The sequence below is a fragment of the Schistocerca cancellata genome, chromosome 10, assembly GCF_023864275.1.
Source record: "Schistocerca cancellata isolate TAMUIC-IGC-003103 chromosome 10, iqSchCanc2.1, whole genome shotgun sequence".
Classification (NCBI taxonomy): domain Eukaryota; kingdom Metazoa; phylum Arthropoda; class Insecta; order Orthoptera; family Acrididae; genus Schistocerca; species Schistocerca cancellata.
The window spans coordinates 52,989,932-53,005,761 of record NC_064635.1 but is presented as its reverse complement, the minus strand read 5'-3'; the positions used below and the strand labels follow the sequence as shown (position 1 = coordinate 53,005,761).

The following is a 15,830-nucleotide window of genomic DNA, read 5'->3' as shown; positions in this document are numbered from 1 at the left end:
ACATTTTCCATAAATGTTATAAAATTTGGGCTGTACCTCTAATATCTTGTCACTTGGACTCTCAGCCTTCACGTGCACTGCACCCGCTTGGCCTGCCACCTTTTGAAATCCACTGCGTCCCAACACCACAGGCGTTGAGGACTGCTTGGCAGTTTCCGGGCTGTCCCACCTGCTTTGGGGCAGCGAAGCCTTCGATGCCGACTGCTGTTGGGAAGTGGCAGTCATCGCGGCCGCAGCTGCCAGCGCTTTGGCCTTGGCTTTGTTCCGCATGGTGACGCGGATGCTGCGCACCTTGTCCTTATCATTCCCTTCCTCGTCGGAGCTGCTCGAGCTCGAACTGCTGCTCGAGGAACTGCTGGACGAGCTGCTGCCCGAGGAGCCCAGCTTGCTGTCCTGCAAACAAGGAAGTTAGATAATCAGCTATTTGCTCTATAGAACACGTTTGAAATATCCCACAGTATGGAACTTGAGAACTGATTTCCAAAAAACAGTATACGGGATAAGAGAAAATGGTACACAGGCAACTCCCAGGACATGAACTTCAAATTTACAAGGCGAAAAAAAATTTTTTTTTAGGTCACAGGTTCTGAAATGCTTTATCTCTGATCAGTGGTGGACTGAGCCCACTGGTGGCCTCGCACGACAAAACTAAATGAGGTTCGAGGATTTGCTTTGAAACTGATGCATTTGTAGTGTACATTTTGTAAAAAATTAATACCGTGGATGTAACGGGGGATAAAAAAATCCAGTTTTTTAACATATATTCTCTGCACTCTAGTTGTTATTATACACATACTTACAGATATAGGAGAGATACTTAAAATAAAAATCTGCATTTACCACAGCAATCATCAGGTAGAGTACAAAGAAATAATAAAAACAGAATTAAAAAATCATCTTTTATTTGTCTGGAGACAAAGCTTCTACAGTTACACCATTTACTTATAACCTTAGTATGAGATAACAGCTTTCATTGATATTATTATACTATATGTTTTATTTTACTGAAATTTTCAATAACGTCATTGAAATTATTTTATTTGAAACTTTTTCTATTGGTGAAATGGACACATTGGTTAGTCACTCTTGATTCATCACAGAGCAAAGATAATTGGGGTTCCAAACCTCAATCAGTGAAAATGGAACCCTTATAGAATCACTTTGCAGTTCGTCCATCTGTTTGTCAGTCCCAGTGTTAAGAACTGTTTCCTTTAGAAACAGGTACACACATCAAGTTGACGATGATGATGATGATGATGATGATGATGGGATTGTGTGGCGCTCAACTGTGCGGTTATCAGCGCCCGTACAAATTCCCAACCTATGCTCAGTCCAATCTCGCCACTTGCATGAATGATGATGAAATGATGAGGACAACACAAACACCCAGTCATCTTGCGGCAGGTGAAAATCCCTGACCCTGCTGGGAATCAAACCTCGGACCCCGTGTTCGGAAGAAAGAACGTGACTGCGAGACCACGAGCTGCGGACACACTTCAAGTTCAGATTTATGTCCAGGGTGTATGCGTGAACAAGGAAAAAAATTTCCCGGATTTTAATGGATTTCCCGGTTACAAATACACTTTCTCCTGAGAGACAGTATATTTTCCTTTATCAATCCTTTGATTGGTTATGGTTTTATATGCGGGCGTACAATTTCCTTGCACTTTAGAAAACGAAACTCTGGGAAAAAGACACGTTTAGGAAACATCTTTGATGTGCAGCAACATGTACGCTGGGTATTTTCGTATTACGAAAGTATACACTGGAATTCCACCAAACACCGCATGTTACTTTCCGAATCATTGAAATCGAGATTTCGATGCACTTTTGTACGCCGTTCGTAGCTCATGTCACGTGATCTCGCCAGCCGATGACAGAGGATATTCAGAGCATAGGACACGTCATGTAGTCAGCCAAGAGCATCATCACTGTTAAGTAGCACGAACACACAAACAGGGAAAGTTAATAGTTTACATTAATATACATAGTGTTGCTACAAGAAAAGCAAAGTTTTCACATATAACATTGTTCTCAACCTGCGAGAGAAGCTAAGCTTCTGCATATACTGTTGATCTTTTTGTGCGTGTTACACTTTAAGATAAATCACACAAATGTGCAAGTAAAATTTTTATTAATGACATAAATGTCTGATCTTCAGGGTTCAAAATTCTTCTACATGGTGCGTCATCAAAGAGTTGATTTTTGAATGAGAGTCAAACGCTCTGTGATTTAATAAATTCATAGTACATTCTTGCACATAGTTCAACTTACGTAAAAGGATATTTACTTTGGAAGTAACGCTTTTCAAACCACTATTCGCAATATTTTCCCGCGACCTGTTAGAAATAGGTTCGTTTTACCAGTTGCCAGAAAGCGCAGATAACAGGCGACACCGCACTTGGGTAGCTATCATGACGTAGGAAGCCCATATGTACGTACGTGTAAAACATTGAAAGATCATACATTATGTCATAAAAGAAGCAAGACATCAGAGGATACGGCAAGAGCATCGGAATTTCGTGAACAATATTAAAATGTGCACACTTAAAGTGCACATTTGTATGTCCGGATTCCCAATGAAGTAGACCTCAACCTGAAAATGAGCTTTTCAGTGCAGTTTTCGGGATGTAAATTTTCTTGGAGCACCAGTAGTGTATTATATCATGTTTGGTTCTTTAATATGGCATAATGCTCCACATGCTAGAAAATGAAAATGTGCACTTGAAATGCAGTGAATAGTTGAAACTAACCAGTACTGTGGAATTAAAACATTTCGTTTCAAATACATTGTCTGCCTCTGCGGAAAATGTTAACAAAAGCCAAATTTCTTTAGCAAACAGACAAAAATAACTTCATTGTTCCACAAGGTGATTAATGCTTGACTGTCAGAAAGGTGGAAATAAAATAAAATCTGAAACTAATGACATATTTCAGTCTTCCGTAATTATGTGAATGTGTTTTAATTCACTTGATAGCTCCTGGCCACAGATATTCATTTTGTTTTCATTTGACGTGAGAGTAAACGAAGGGGAAACAGCAAAATCACTAAATGTAAACAAGGGTCACGTGGAGACTACCCACTATAACTCTGCGCATCAGCCCCGGATCTACGACATTTGCGAACCGGGTCAATACTAAAGAAATCGAATTTTCAAAATATGTTCGTCTTGTAGCGCAAATATTTCTGAAAAGTCTGAAACATAAAACATATGTATTCGAGGAAATGTAAGACATATTATTTGGTCTTAAGTATGCCAAAGTGCAGTGCCACGCCTCTTCATAAAGCATTTTTCTACCACACGTCCAAACTATATTCAGGAGAGTGGAAATTGAAATGTCCTGTGGTGCGTCTCCTGCTCCCAGTCGGCCGGTTTGACAGCCTGCCCCTCTTTAAAAAAATCTCGCAATTAATAGCGGATGGGATTATTTGTAATCGAGAGAACAAGAACTCTTCACAAAATCTGAACTCTTTATTGCCTATTAGTTAATAACTTGCTGTTTTGTGTGACATAAAATTAAATGTAGGATATATAAAACCAATATTGACAAGAGATAAGCAAAAAGTTACACATTTCTTCAAACCTTAGCTCCTAGCATTTTTTTCTCTCTAATCTTGCTACAGCTTTACATGGCGTGCTTTCCTTTTTGCGAAAGAATCTATTACCTCATCAAAGTTCGTTAAACGTTTCGCTACATGAAAAATCGAAATGTCGTTATCTAATACTGAAAAAGCTGTTAATACAAATAATACTCAAGACTGGTGTGGTTTTTCAATCTGATTACGTCTATTTCGATTATTTTCCGGTTAGGCGTTATTACGTGTTTGAACAACACGTTTTCCGCGTTACTTCCAGAATAGAACTTACGCGTCTGCTAGCCGGGTACTGTAAAACTGGTCCTTACTAGTGTTGGCATTCATCTGTTCGGCTTTGCTCCCTCAGCTCGTACTGCCCAGCCCCCTTTTGTCTGTGGAAAGTTTCATTTCTAGATGCGACGAGGATTTTCCTGACAGAGACATCACTTACACTATGCATGCATTCAAAAGTCAACTTATGATTCATTCAGAAATCAACTTAAAATGTGTTCAAAAACCAACAGGGAAGCGTTTCAAAATCATATGAATAATCGATAGACAAACGTGCGCTGGATGCTAGGCGCTTTGTGAAACAAGTTTTTTTTCCTCAAGAATATGAATTTTGTGCCCTCTTTTTCCCGGTAGCATCTGGCTGCTTGCACAGCCAACAGCCACATTCCTATAGCCAGAAGCCGGAGGATCTACTACTCAAACGTGACCTAACTGCACGTGCGATTGAGCCCGCGTGTAACTGCTGAAACAAATCGAATGTAAACAGTTGCGACTTCACGCTCATTGGAGGCAATTTGTTGTTATGAAGCACTGCATAGTCTTCCTAAAGCCTTTGTCACATTCTCAATTGGCAGACGCTTGCATGAGCACTGTGTGTCGTCATTGTATATGGCGCATTTCCTTTGCAATTTAAGTTATTTTCGTTTTTTTTCTTGTTTGTGTTTTATCGTTGAAGTATTATTCTGCAGTTGCGGGATACAGTAATATTCTTTGTTAGAGTATCGGTTCTTACCAGTCAAAATTACAAAAGTTTAACTGAAAACTGAAACAATGAAAAATTCCCGGAATTCTAAAAATATCCCGGGTATTTCCCGGTTTTCTCCCGGATGAAAAAATTCCCAGGTTTTTCCCGGATCTCCCGGTTGTCCCGGGTCGTATACACCCTGTATGTCCCATACTAAGGTCTAAAGTCCCTTTGCAGTGTAAAAACACTAAGCTTCTACGTCAATGCGGTGGGTCAATCCATATGAAGTGGTCCACTGATGGTTGCTTGACCATTTTTAAATATTTCAATTTTTTTTATAAGTGATTTCCTTATATTTGAGAAGTTCAAAAGAGTTTTTTTAAAATAATTTATCTTGCACCTTTACTGGATGGTGGCCATTTTTATTTGGAGGTGCGCAACGATTTTTTTGTCTGGAAACATTAGCGAAAATTTGATTCTCTGTTCACCGGGTTAAGTTACAACATTGCAATTGACATGATTGTTTTTAGAAAAGTGTCCTCTACAACAGTGTTTATTACACAAAATACCCTAAATTCAAAAATCTACTTTTTAGGCCCAAAGATAACAAACAAGGAGTGATTTATGAGTGTCTATTTTTTTCCTACAGTTAGATATCATACACTACTAGCCTCATGTAGAGCAAGAGCACTTACAAATGTATCTTTAATTTTTTATGAATTTTTGAAATTTGAAAATTTTCATTTTTTGGTAAGTTTGGGGTAAGTTATCTCAAGTGTGACTGAATATAAAAATATGATTTTTGCATAGTTTGTACATCTATATGATAGCAATGTACTGTAAAAATTTCAACATTGATATCTGACTGTGAACGAAGATATGAATTTTTGAAAATGAAGAAATAATTCACTTTACTCTACAATTGATCGTATGGCTGTTGCCTATTTAAATGGTTCATTGTTTCACTGTAATAAAATTTAATTCTGATATATATTTAGTTAACACTATCATCCAATATTAATTTAGTTTATTTATTTTTAATAATGAAATATTAAACAATAGGAGATTTCGTCCATTATGTTTAGGTTTACTGTCAATAAAGAAGTACATTATTGTTGGGTGTGGCATTGTTGTAGTCAGTCTGTTCTGAAACCTCTGTTAGAGTGGATGTACATACTTCATCTAGAGTGTAGAATATGTTATGTGCTTCGTTCTGTGTATCATTTGTAAATAATTTTGAGAGATTAACTGGAATGCAATAACATGGATGAACAGTGCTCTGTTGGACAAATACCAAGTGAAGTGTGTCACAAAACAGTTTTTTGTTCAGTTTCAAAAAACTTGTAAAATGTCAATGACTCTGATTAAGTTAGACAAACTTCATTTAAACTTCAAGTAAATTCTTTTGTAACATCAGTGTGAGAGTATCATGAGAAGAAATATATTCAGAAGTATAACCCCATTTTTGGAAGAATGAGCTGTGATCCACTTGATGTTCATAAAATGCCTATTACTAAAGGTTTGAGGGAAATAAAACTTGAACATTTGCTCTTGTTATGTGAGAGTGAAACAGCTTCCCAAGTGAAAGATAATGCGATTCCTGGAAATTCCCCGTGCCCAAATTGATACTCGAAATTTTTTGTTATGAATCCAGAACCAGAATCTTGTAACCCTGTTAATGACATTTGTACTCCTAAAGCGGAAGCTGTTAACATATTGGATTTTGCTTGTCCTGAGTTAGACGTATCTCCTGCTTCGAAAATAAGAAAATTAAGTAGCAGAGAAAGAAAAGCAGCTATTGAAAATAAGGCACAACAAATTTCATACAAAATTGGAAGAGACTTGGAATCATGCTTTAATAATACAGATATCAACATTACTTCTAAAGAAGAAGAAAACCTACCACCAGCATCATCTGACACTGAATATTTGAGCTTAATAGAGAAATGAAAAATTAAATATTCAGTGACATCTAAGGAGGAAGAAATTATATTTTTAAGTTTGCTACCCGACTCATGGTCAAGAGAAAAAAATAGTTCATGAATTCAACGTTTCACATCATTTGGTTACATGGTCAAGAGAAAAAAATAGTTCGTGAATTCAACGTTTCACATAATTTGGTTAAACTAACCCGAAAATTAGTGAAAGAGCAAGTCATTCTTCCAGTTTTAGGAAAGAAGAATGGAGTAGGTATAAGTGAAGAAATGACTGAAAAGAACCAGCAGTTTTTTGAAAATGATGAAAACAGTAGAATGCGCCCAGTTTGCAAAGATAGCAAGAGTTGTTATAAATGGAGTTAAAGTAACAAAGCAGAAATGACTAGTGCTATCAAATTTAAATGACATTTATGTAGCTTTCAAAAATTCTTACCCTAAGTGGTGTATTTTGGCTGGATCCTCAGAGACACACTCTGTATGTGTTTGTTCATACCATCAAAATGTCAAACTGATGATTGCGGGTGCAAAACTCAGTTATCTTACCTACAAAGAGTTACTAGATTTAATGGTCTGTGACACTAACAGTTATGACTGCATGATGAGTTTGTGTAATAAATGCCCTGGTAAGGAAACCGTTATTGAATTGTTTCATGAATATGATGAGGAAATGCTAGACAGTATTACCTTCAAACAGTGAGTCCCAACTGACAGGGCAGAAATGATAACAGTGGTTAAATCTCAGGAAGAGTACTTGGAATCTTTAATTGAAAACTTACAAACACTCAAAAATCACCACTATCTTTCTAAAACCCAAAGTACGTTTTTGAAGGACAAAAAAGCACAACTTCATAAAAGAGAATGCATAGTGATAGCTGATTTTGCAGAAAATTTTACATTTGTGATTCAGGATGCAATACAAGTGTACCACTGGGTCAATGACTAGCAACAGTGCATCCATTTATTCTCTAGATTAAAAATGAGAAAGATGAAGTTTGCAGTTCTTCAATTTGCATTCTAAGCAACTACTTGGAGCACAACACTTTGGCTGTACATGTGTTTCAAAAGTATGTAATAAATTACATAAAAGAAAATTTTCCCAAGGTTGAGAAGCTGATATACTTTTCAAATGGAAGTGGTAATCAGTATAAGAACAAAAAGAATTTTTCAAACCTGTGCAACCACAAAGTAGACTTTGGGTTGGAGGCTGAGTGGCAGTTTTTTCATCTTGCCATGGTAAAAAATGCATGTGATGGAGTAGGAGGTACAACAAAATGTGAAGTAAGTAACCAGCCTACAAAGACCAACAACAGACCAAATTCTCACAATAAAGTACACGTATGTCTTTTGCAAGGATAATATTAAAGGCATTACCTATTTTCTGATCAAGAAAGAAGAAGTGGTTCTGCATACGAAAACAACACTTCAAACCAGATTTGAAAACTGTATAGTAATAAAAGGAACAAGACATTTCCACAAATTCCTTGGCATTGCGGAAAACTTAGTTCGATGCTATTTACCATCAGAAACCAAAATTTATGAGGATCATTGTGTCAATAAAATTACATCTCCATCTATAATGTTGAATGACATGGTGGCTTGCAGAGGTTGAAAAAATAAGTTTGTAAAACAATGATATTTTTGTTCCTTTTTTCCACCCTGCTGGCCCAAGAACATCATTAAAGCAATTTACTAGTGAGAAAGTTTGGACACCAATGAAAAATGTTTTAAGGAAACTTTCAGTGCTTGAACTTACCACAGTAACTGGGAGGTTTTATTCTATATCACAGAAGCTGTCTGAAGAAATAAGTGTTCTTAACATTCACCATAAGGTTTTGAAAAAGTTGCATCTCGAAGGATGTTAACTGAAAATATTTATTTTAAATATGTCAAAATAATATAAATGTTAATTTCAGTCATGTTTCCACTTTCTGTATGCAATTCAGTACCTTACTTCAATAATAATTGATTATATCCTGCCAATATCACACATGAAAAGGCAACAGCCATAAAATCAGTTGTAGAGTAATGTGAATTACCTTCTAATTTTCAAACATTCATATCTTTGTTCACAGTCAGATATCAATGTTGAAATTTTTACAGTATGTTGCTATCATATAGGTGTACAAACTGTGCAAAAATTATATTTTTATATTCAGTCCCACCTGAGATAACCAACCCCAAACTTAAGAAAAAATGAAAATTTTGAAATTTCAAAAATTCATAAAAAATTAAGGAAACATTTGTAAGTGTTCTTGCTCTACATGAGGCTAGTAGTGGTTGATATCCAACTACAGGAAAAAATAGACACTCATAAATCACTCCTTGTTTGTTATTTTTGGGCCTAAAAAGTGGATTTTTGAAAATTTGTATACCAAACTTTGAAGGTCATTTTGACTGGTTATTTTTGAATTTAGGGTATTTTGTGTAATAGACAATGTTGTAGAGGATAATTTTCTAAAAACAATAATGTCAATTGCAATGCTGTAACTTAATCCAGTGCAGAGATATTCATATTTTTGCTAATGTGTCTAAACTGAAACATCGTCGCGCGCTTGCAAATGAAAATGGCCACCATACAGTAAAGGTGAGGAGAAAAAGAGAGAGAGAGAGAGAGAGAGAGAGAGAGAGAGAGAGAGAGAGAGAGAGAGACTGTTTTGAACTTCTCAATTATAGGGTAATCACATATAAAAATAATTAAAATATTTAAAAATGTTCAAGCAACCAACTTTAATTTTTATTGGACCACTTCATTTGGATTGACCCAGTTGAAAGATATGACCATTTACAAAAGATATTCTGATATTTGCAAACTCACTCAACAAAGCCTATAGGATACTTCCCATTGACATACAATCGTGAAATTTTGCACAAAGCACAGCTCCACAGTACAAGTAAAGGAAAACATCCAAAAATTGTTAATTTGTAATAATCATGTGGAAAAAATAATTTCTTTTTGGTTGTTTGCTATCCATCTGTTTGTCTGTCTGTCTGTCCATCCATTCATATGTTAAGGCACCTTTTTCTCAAGAACGTGTTGATGTATGAAGTTGAAACTTATGTCATATACTAAGCTGTATGATCTCTTGTTGTTGTAAACAATTTAAGCTTCTCCATCAATGCAGTCAAATGATATAGCCATTTATGTCACATATTTTGGTATCTCGCCAGTATCAATATTGACGGCAGGCAATAATCATCAAAAGTCTTGATTCCTGGGATGGATGAACTACTTACATACACAATTCAGTTTGTACAGAACCCTTGGTGCAAGAGTTCTACTCCCACTTATCTGGATTTTTATTATTGTTTATTTGTTATATTCCATTCAGTTTATAAAAACTTCTCTTGCATGATAAGACAAACACAAGTGGTCAAGATGTATTCGATAATAAGCAAGGTACAGGGTAATGATTCAAAGAACTCCCATTTAATTGTAAAATGAAGGATTTCTTGGGCTATCTATATAGCAGCAACATCCAATCTTGTTCTGGCTGCACAGAGACATGTATGATACACTTTTATTTCTTACAGTACCTGCCCCATATCTACTTAATTGTAAATTTCTACCAGATTCTCCATTGTTGCAGACAGAGCACCACTGGAAGCTTCATGCATAAATTTTGTTTCAACTATTATAAAAATCCCCCCCCCCCCCATGAACCATGGACCTTGCCGTTGGTGGGGAGGCTTGCATGCCTCAGCGATACAGATGGCCGTACCATAGGTGCAACCACAACGGAGGGGTATCTGTTGAGAGGTCAGACAAACATGTGGTTCCTGAAGAGGGGCAGCAGCCTTTTCAGTAGTTGCAGGGGCAACAGTCTGGATGATTGACTGATCTGGCCTTGTAACATTAACCAAAACAGCCTTGCTGAGCTGGTACTGCGAACGGCTGAAAGCAAGGGAAACTACAGCCGCAATTTTTCCCGAGGACATGCAGCTTTACTGTATGATTAAATGATGATGGCGTCCTCTTGGGTAAAATATTCCGGAGGTAAAATAGTCCCCCATTCGGATCTCCGGGCGGGGACTACTCAAGAGGACGTCGTTATCAGGAGAAAGAAAACTGGCGTTCTACGGATCGGAGCGTGGAATGTCAGATCCCTTAATCGGGCAGGTAGGTTAGAAAATTTAAAAAGGGAAATGGATAGGTTAAAGTTAGATATAGTGGGAATTAGTGAAGTTCGGTGGCACGAGGAACAAGACTTTTGGTCAGGTGATTACAGGGTTATGAATACAAAATCAAATAGAGGTAATGCAGGAGTAGGTTTAATAATGAATAAAAAATAGGAGTGCGGGTTAGCTACTGCAAACAGCATAGTGAACGCATTATTGTGGCCAAGATAGACACAAAGCCCATGCCTACTACAGTAGTACACGTTTATATGCCAACTAGCTCTGCAGATGATGAAGAAATTGATAAAATGTATGACAAGATAAAAGAAATTATTCAGGTAGTGAAGGGAGACGAAAATTTAATAGTCATGGGTGACTGGAATTCGTCAGTAGGAAAAGGGAGAGAAGGAAACATAGTAGGTGAATATGGATTGGGGGGAAGAAATGAAAGAGGAAGCCGCCTTGTAGAATTTTGCACAGAGCATAACTTAATCATAGCTAACACTTGGTTCAAGAATCATAAAAGAAGGTTGTATACCTGGAAGAATCCTGGAGATACTAAAAGGTATCAGATAGATTATATAATGGTAAGACAGAGATTTAGGAACCAGGTTTTAAATTGTAAGACATTTCCAGGGGCAGATGTGGACTCTGACCACAATCTCTTGGTTATGAACTGCAGATTGAAACTGAAGAAACTGCAAAAAGGTGGGAATTTAAGGAGATGGGACCTGGATAAACTGAAAGAACCAGAGGTTGTACAGAGTTTCAGGGAGAGCATAAGGGAACAATTGACAGGAAGGGGGGAAAGAAATACAGTAGAAGAAGAATGGGTAGCTCTGAGGGATGAAGTAGTGAAAGCAGCAGAGGATCAAGTAGGTAAAAAGACGAGGGCTAATAGAAATCCTTGGGCAACAGAAGAAATATTGAATTTAATAGATGAAAGGAGAAAATATAAAAATGCAGTAAATGAAGCAGGCAAAAAGGAATACAAACGTCTCAAAAATGAGATCGACAGGAAGTGCAAAATGGCTAAGCAGGGATGGCTAGAGGACAAATGTAAGGATGTAGAGGCTTGTCTCACTAGGGGTAAGATAGATACTGCCTACAGGAAAATTAAAGAGACCTTTGGAGAGAAGAGAACCACTTGTATGAATATCAAGAGCTCAGATGGAAACCCAGTTCTAAGCAAAGAAGGGAAGGCAGAAAGGTGGAAGGAGTATATAGAGGGTCTATACAAGGGCGATGTACTTGAGGACAGTATTATGGAAATGGAAGAGGATGTAAATGAAGATGAAATGGGAGATACGATACTGCGTGAAGAGTTTGACAGAGCACTGAAAGACCTGAGTCGAAACAAGGCCCCGGGAGTAGACAACATTCTATTAGGACTACTGACGGCCTTGGGAGAGCCAGTCCTGACAAAACTCTACCATCTGGTGAGCAAGATGTATGAGACAGGTGAAATACCCTCAGACTTCAAGAAGAATATAATAATTCCAATCCCAAAGAAAGCAGGTGTTGACAGATGTGAAAATTACCGAACTATCAGTTTATTAAGTCACAGCTGCAAAATACTAACGCGAATTCTTTACAGACGAATGGAAAAACTGGTAGAAGCGGACCTCGGGGAAGATCAGTTTGGATTCCGTAGAAATGTTGGAACACGTGAGGCAATACTAACCTTACGACTTATCTTAGAAGAAAGATTAAGAAAAGGCAAACCTACGTTTCTAGCATTTGTAGACTTAGAGAAAGCTTTTGACAATGTTGACTGGAATACTCTCTTCCACATTCTAAAGGCGGCAAGGGTAAAATACAGGGAGCGAAAGGCTATTTACAATTTGTACAGAAACCAGATGGCAGTTATAAGAGTCGAGGGGCATGAAAGGGAAGCAGTGGTCGGGAAAGGAGTGAGACAGGGTTGTAGCCTATCCCCGATGTTATTCAATCTGTATATTGAGCAAGCAGTAAAGGAAACAAAAGAAAAATTCGGAGTAGGTATTAAAATTCATGGAGAAGAAGTAAAAACTTTGAGGTTCGCCGATGACATTGTAATTCTGTCAGAGACAGCAAAGGACTTGGAAGAGCAGTTGAACGGAATGGACAGTGTGTTGAAAGGAGGATATAAGATGAACATCAACAAAAGTAAAACAAGGATAATGGAACGTAGTCGAATTAAGTCGGGTGATGCTGAGGGAATTAGATTAAGAAATGAGACACTTAAAGTAGTAAAGGAGTTTTGCTATTTAGGGAGTAAAATAACTGATGATGGTCGAAGTAGAGAGGATATAAAATGTAGACTGGCAATGGCAAGGAAATCGTTTTTGAAGAAGAGAAATTTGTTAACATCTAGTATAGATTTAAGTGTCAGGAAGTCGTTTCTGAAAGTATTTGTATGGAGTGTAGCCATGTATGGAAGTGAAACATGGACGATAACTAGTATGGACAAGAAGAGAATAGAAGCTTTCGAAATGTGGTGCTACAGAAGAATGCTGAAGATAAAGTGGGTAGATCACGTAACTAATGAGGAGGTATTGAATAGGATTGGGGAGAAGAGAAGTTTGTGGCACAACTTGACTAGAAGAAGGGATCGGTTGGTAGGACATGTTTTGAGGCATCAAGGGATCACAAATTTAGCATTGGAGGGCAGCGTGGAGGGTAAAAATCGTAGAAGGAGACCACGAGATGAATACACTAAGCAGATTCAGAAGGATGTAGGTTGCAGTAGGTACTGGGAGATGAAGACGCTTGCACAGGATAGAGTAGCATGGAGAGCTGCATCAAACCAGTCTCAGGACTGAAGACCACAACAACACAACATTATAAAAATTTAGGTGATTTTCTTCATGCCCTTGTATTGTGAAAATTCTTGTATGAACTGGTCTATGCATTAAAACACTGACCAACGAACTACTTCTTGAATCGATAATCCACACCATGAGTTAGTGTACACAACATTGTTTGACTTCCTTCCTCACCACTCAGTGTTAATGTCCATGTCATTGCCTTTTTAGTGCCAAAAGTAACAGCATTGTCTGCAATTGTAGTTTGTTCTATCGCTAAAGACTCATTCAAGGTTTTTAATTTGACGAGTCCTTTATCCAAAGTCATTTTTTTGAAACTGTAAATATAACTGGACTAAATTTATTTCCTCCAGTACTGTGTGTCAAAGTTTGATGTAGGTCAAAAAGGTAAAATCACGTATGGCTGGAAGGAGTAATCACATTGCAGATCTAATATTAAGGTTTGCCTTCGATGGATCTTCCACATATTCCAACGTGCCTGTAATTGTTTCCATGTTTTCTTTTATGACTTTATGTGAATTGCAATGAGCACTCCAGCGAGTATCAAGACAATCATTTCAAATATCCCCCCCCCCTCCCCCATTTCCTCTGCAAGTAATTCTCATCTATATGTAGAAGACAAGAAGAATGAATATAACTTCTCTACAGTCATAAAAGGTGATGGTAAAGGAAGCACATGAGAATGCATGAACTCCACAAAGATTTAAGGAATGATTAGCACAGGGACTGAACAGATTCTGGATTGACTTTTCAAATTTCTCATTGTACTCCTCTACGTACATCTGACACTGATGTGGCATTGTCATAACCTATACAACACAATATCCAGTCCAGCTTGTTCCTGATGCTGTTGAATATCTTCTGACACATCCTCTGCCTTTCCTGACAAAAAGATAAAAACCTATGAAACATTCTCGAAATTCTGCAATGTTGTCCTCTACAGGGATGTATCTCATTATTTAGCTCACTTGTGCAGTTCTGCTTTCATCAGGAGTGCTTTCAAAACTTGTTCTGCAATATTTAGCCTTTTTTTATACCTGCAATAATTTTTTTTAACGCGTTCACAAAAAATAAAATCATTATGTATCCCTTCTGACAAATAAAAAGGTAATCTTCTTGACCCACCTGTGGGCTACTCAAGTTTTAAACAATGCTCCTATTATATTTCACCATAAACTACACCAATTCTATGAAATTTCCTCTGTTTTCCTATGAAATGTATTCACGATGACCACGGAAAACAAGGTTTTACTGGGTTAAAAATGGTGTAATATCTAAAATATTACATAAAATGTTTCATAATTTCTTGGTCACTTCATTCACAATCTTCCGATTATCTTTTGTCAGTTGTGTTATTATGTTCCGTGCCTACACAGCGTTTCCCATTTTCTGACTCTGATATATGTTCAGGTGATGATTCATGCTTTGATATCCTCGGATTCTATTTTCAAGGTGGACAGAAGCCAGAAATAAACTTCTTGTTGATGGTATCACCCTCAGATGCAACTAATGGGCAGCAAATACATTATAGTTTGTTTATTGATGGTGAGTATATTTCCTTACATATTTAGTGATGTTTAAATGTAAAGCCACAATCAAGTTAAACAATGATGTGTTCCTTTATTGTGTTCACCTGGTCTCTCTATAGATTCGAAAGGTCCCTCCTTGTTTTTATATACTTCACTACCCTTCTCAATAATAAGCACTCTGATATGCTATGGAATATATACTGGGCAATGTGCAGTATCACTGAATGGCTAGGAATCAAAGTTAGATGTATGGGAAATATGTCGAATCTCAGTAATTTTCTCATCATTGCTGTCTCCCCCTTCCCTCACAGTGTTACAACAAAGTCTTCATTAAAACCAGGATTTTCATAGCGTGCAACAAAAATGTTCTCTTCTTTCATGTAAATTTACCAGACTTGTCAAACCACCCTCAAAAATTCATGAGTGATTTACCTTAAATTTTTACCCCGATACTCTAATAAACATTCAGACAGACATAGGCTATATAGTTTTTTAAACAACAATGTAGGGGTTTTCTGTTAAGACCGATTGCGAGAAGGAAAATGCTTTTCTGTGCTGTGAAAACATATGGTTTAATTTTCTTTTTCGCAGTCAATTTTAGCTAAGTAGCAGTAACTGCAACCAGCAGTCATCGTTGGTGTCTTCCTCACATTCTTCCTCACTGGAATAACCACTATTCCTTTTAGAAGACAGCAAGCAGATGTAACACTGCAACAACTGCACCAAAATGCTATGAAGCAATGCGGTACTGTTGCAACAACTTCACGAGCCTAAGCCAGTAGTAATACTTTGCAGTGAAACACGAAACAGCAAAAAATGCTAACTGGCAACAGTAGAATGAACTAAGTAGCAGGTCGTTGAAACCATAGGCTGGCTGTTTATCACAAA

The 15,830-nt window shown here is 37.3% G+C and overlaps 1 protein-coding gene across 5 annotated transcripts in view; it reads right to left on the bottom strand.

Annotated features, from left to right (window-relative positions):
• LOC126106779 (zinc finger matrin-type protein CG9776-like) overlaps window positions 1-15,830 on the bottom strand; it is a 268,248-nt gene that overhangs the window by 79,154 nt on the left and 173,264 nt on the right. For all 5 annotated transcript variants that reach the window (XM_049913158.1, XM_049913157.1, XM_049913159.1 and 2 more), the window contains one exon: window positions 37-393. In XM_049913158.1, coding sequence (XP_049769115.1) covers window positions 37-393 — 357 coding nt within the window. The remainder of the gene's footprint in view (window positions 1-36; window positions 394-15,830) is intronic.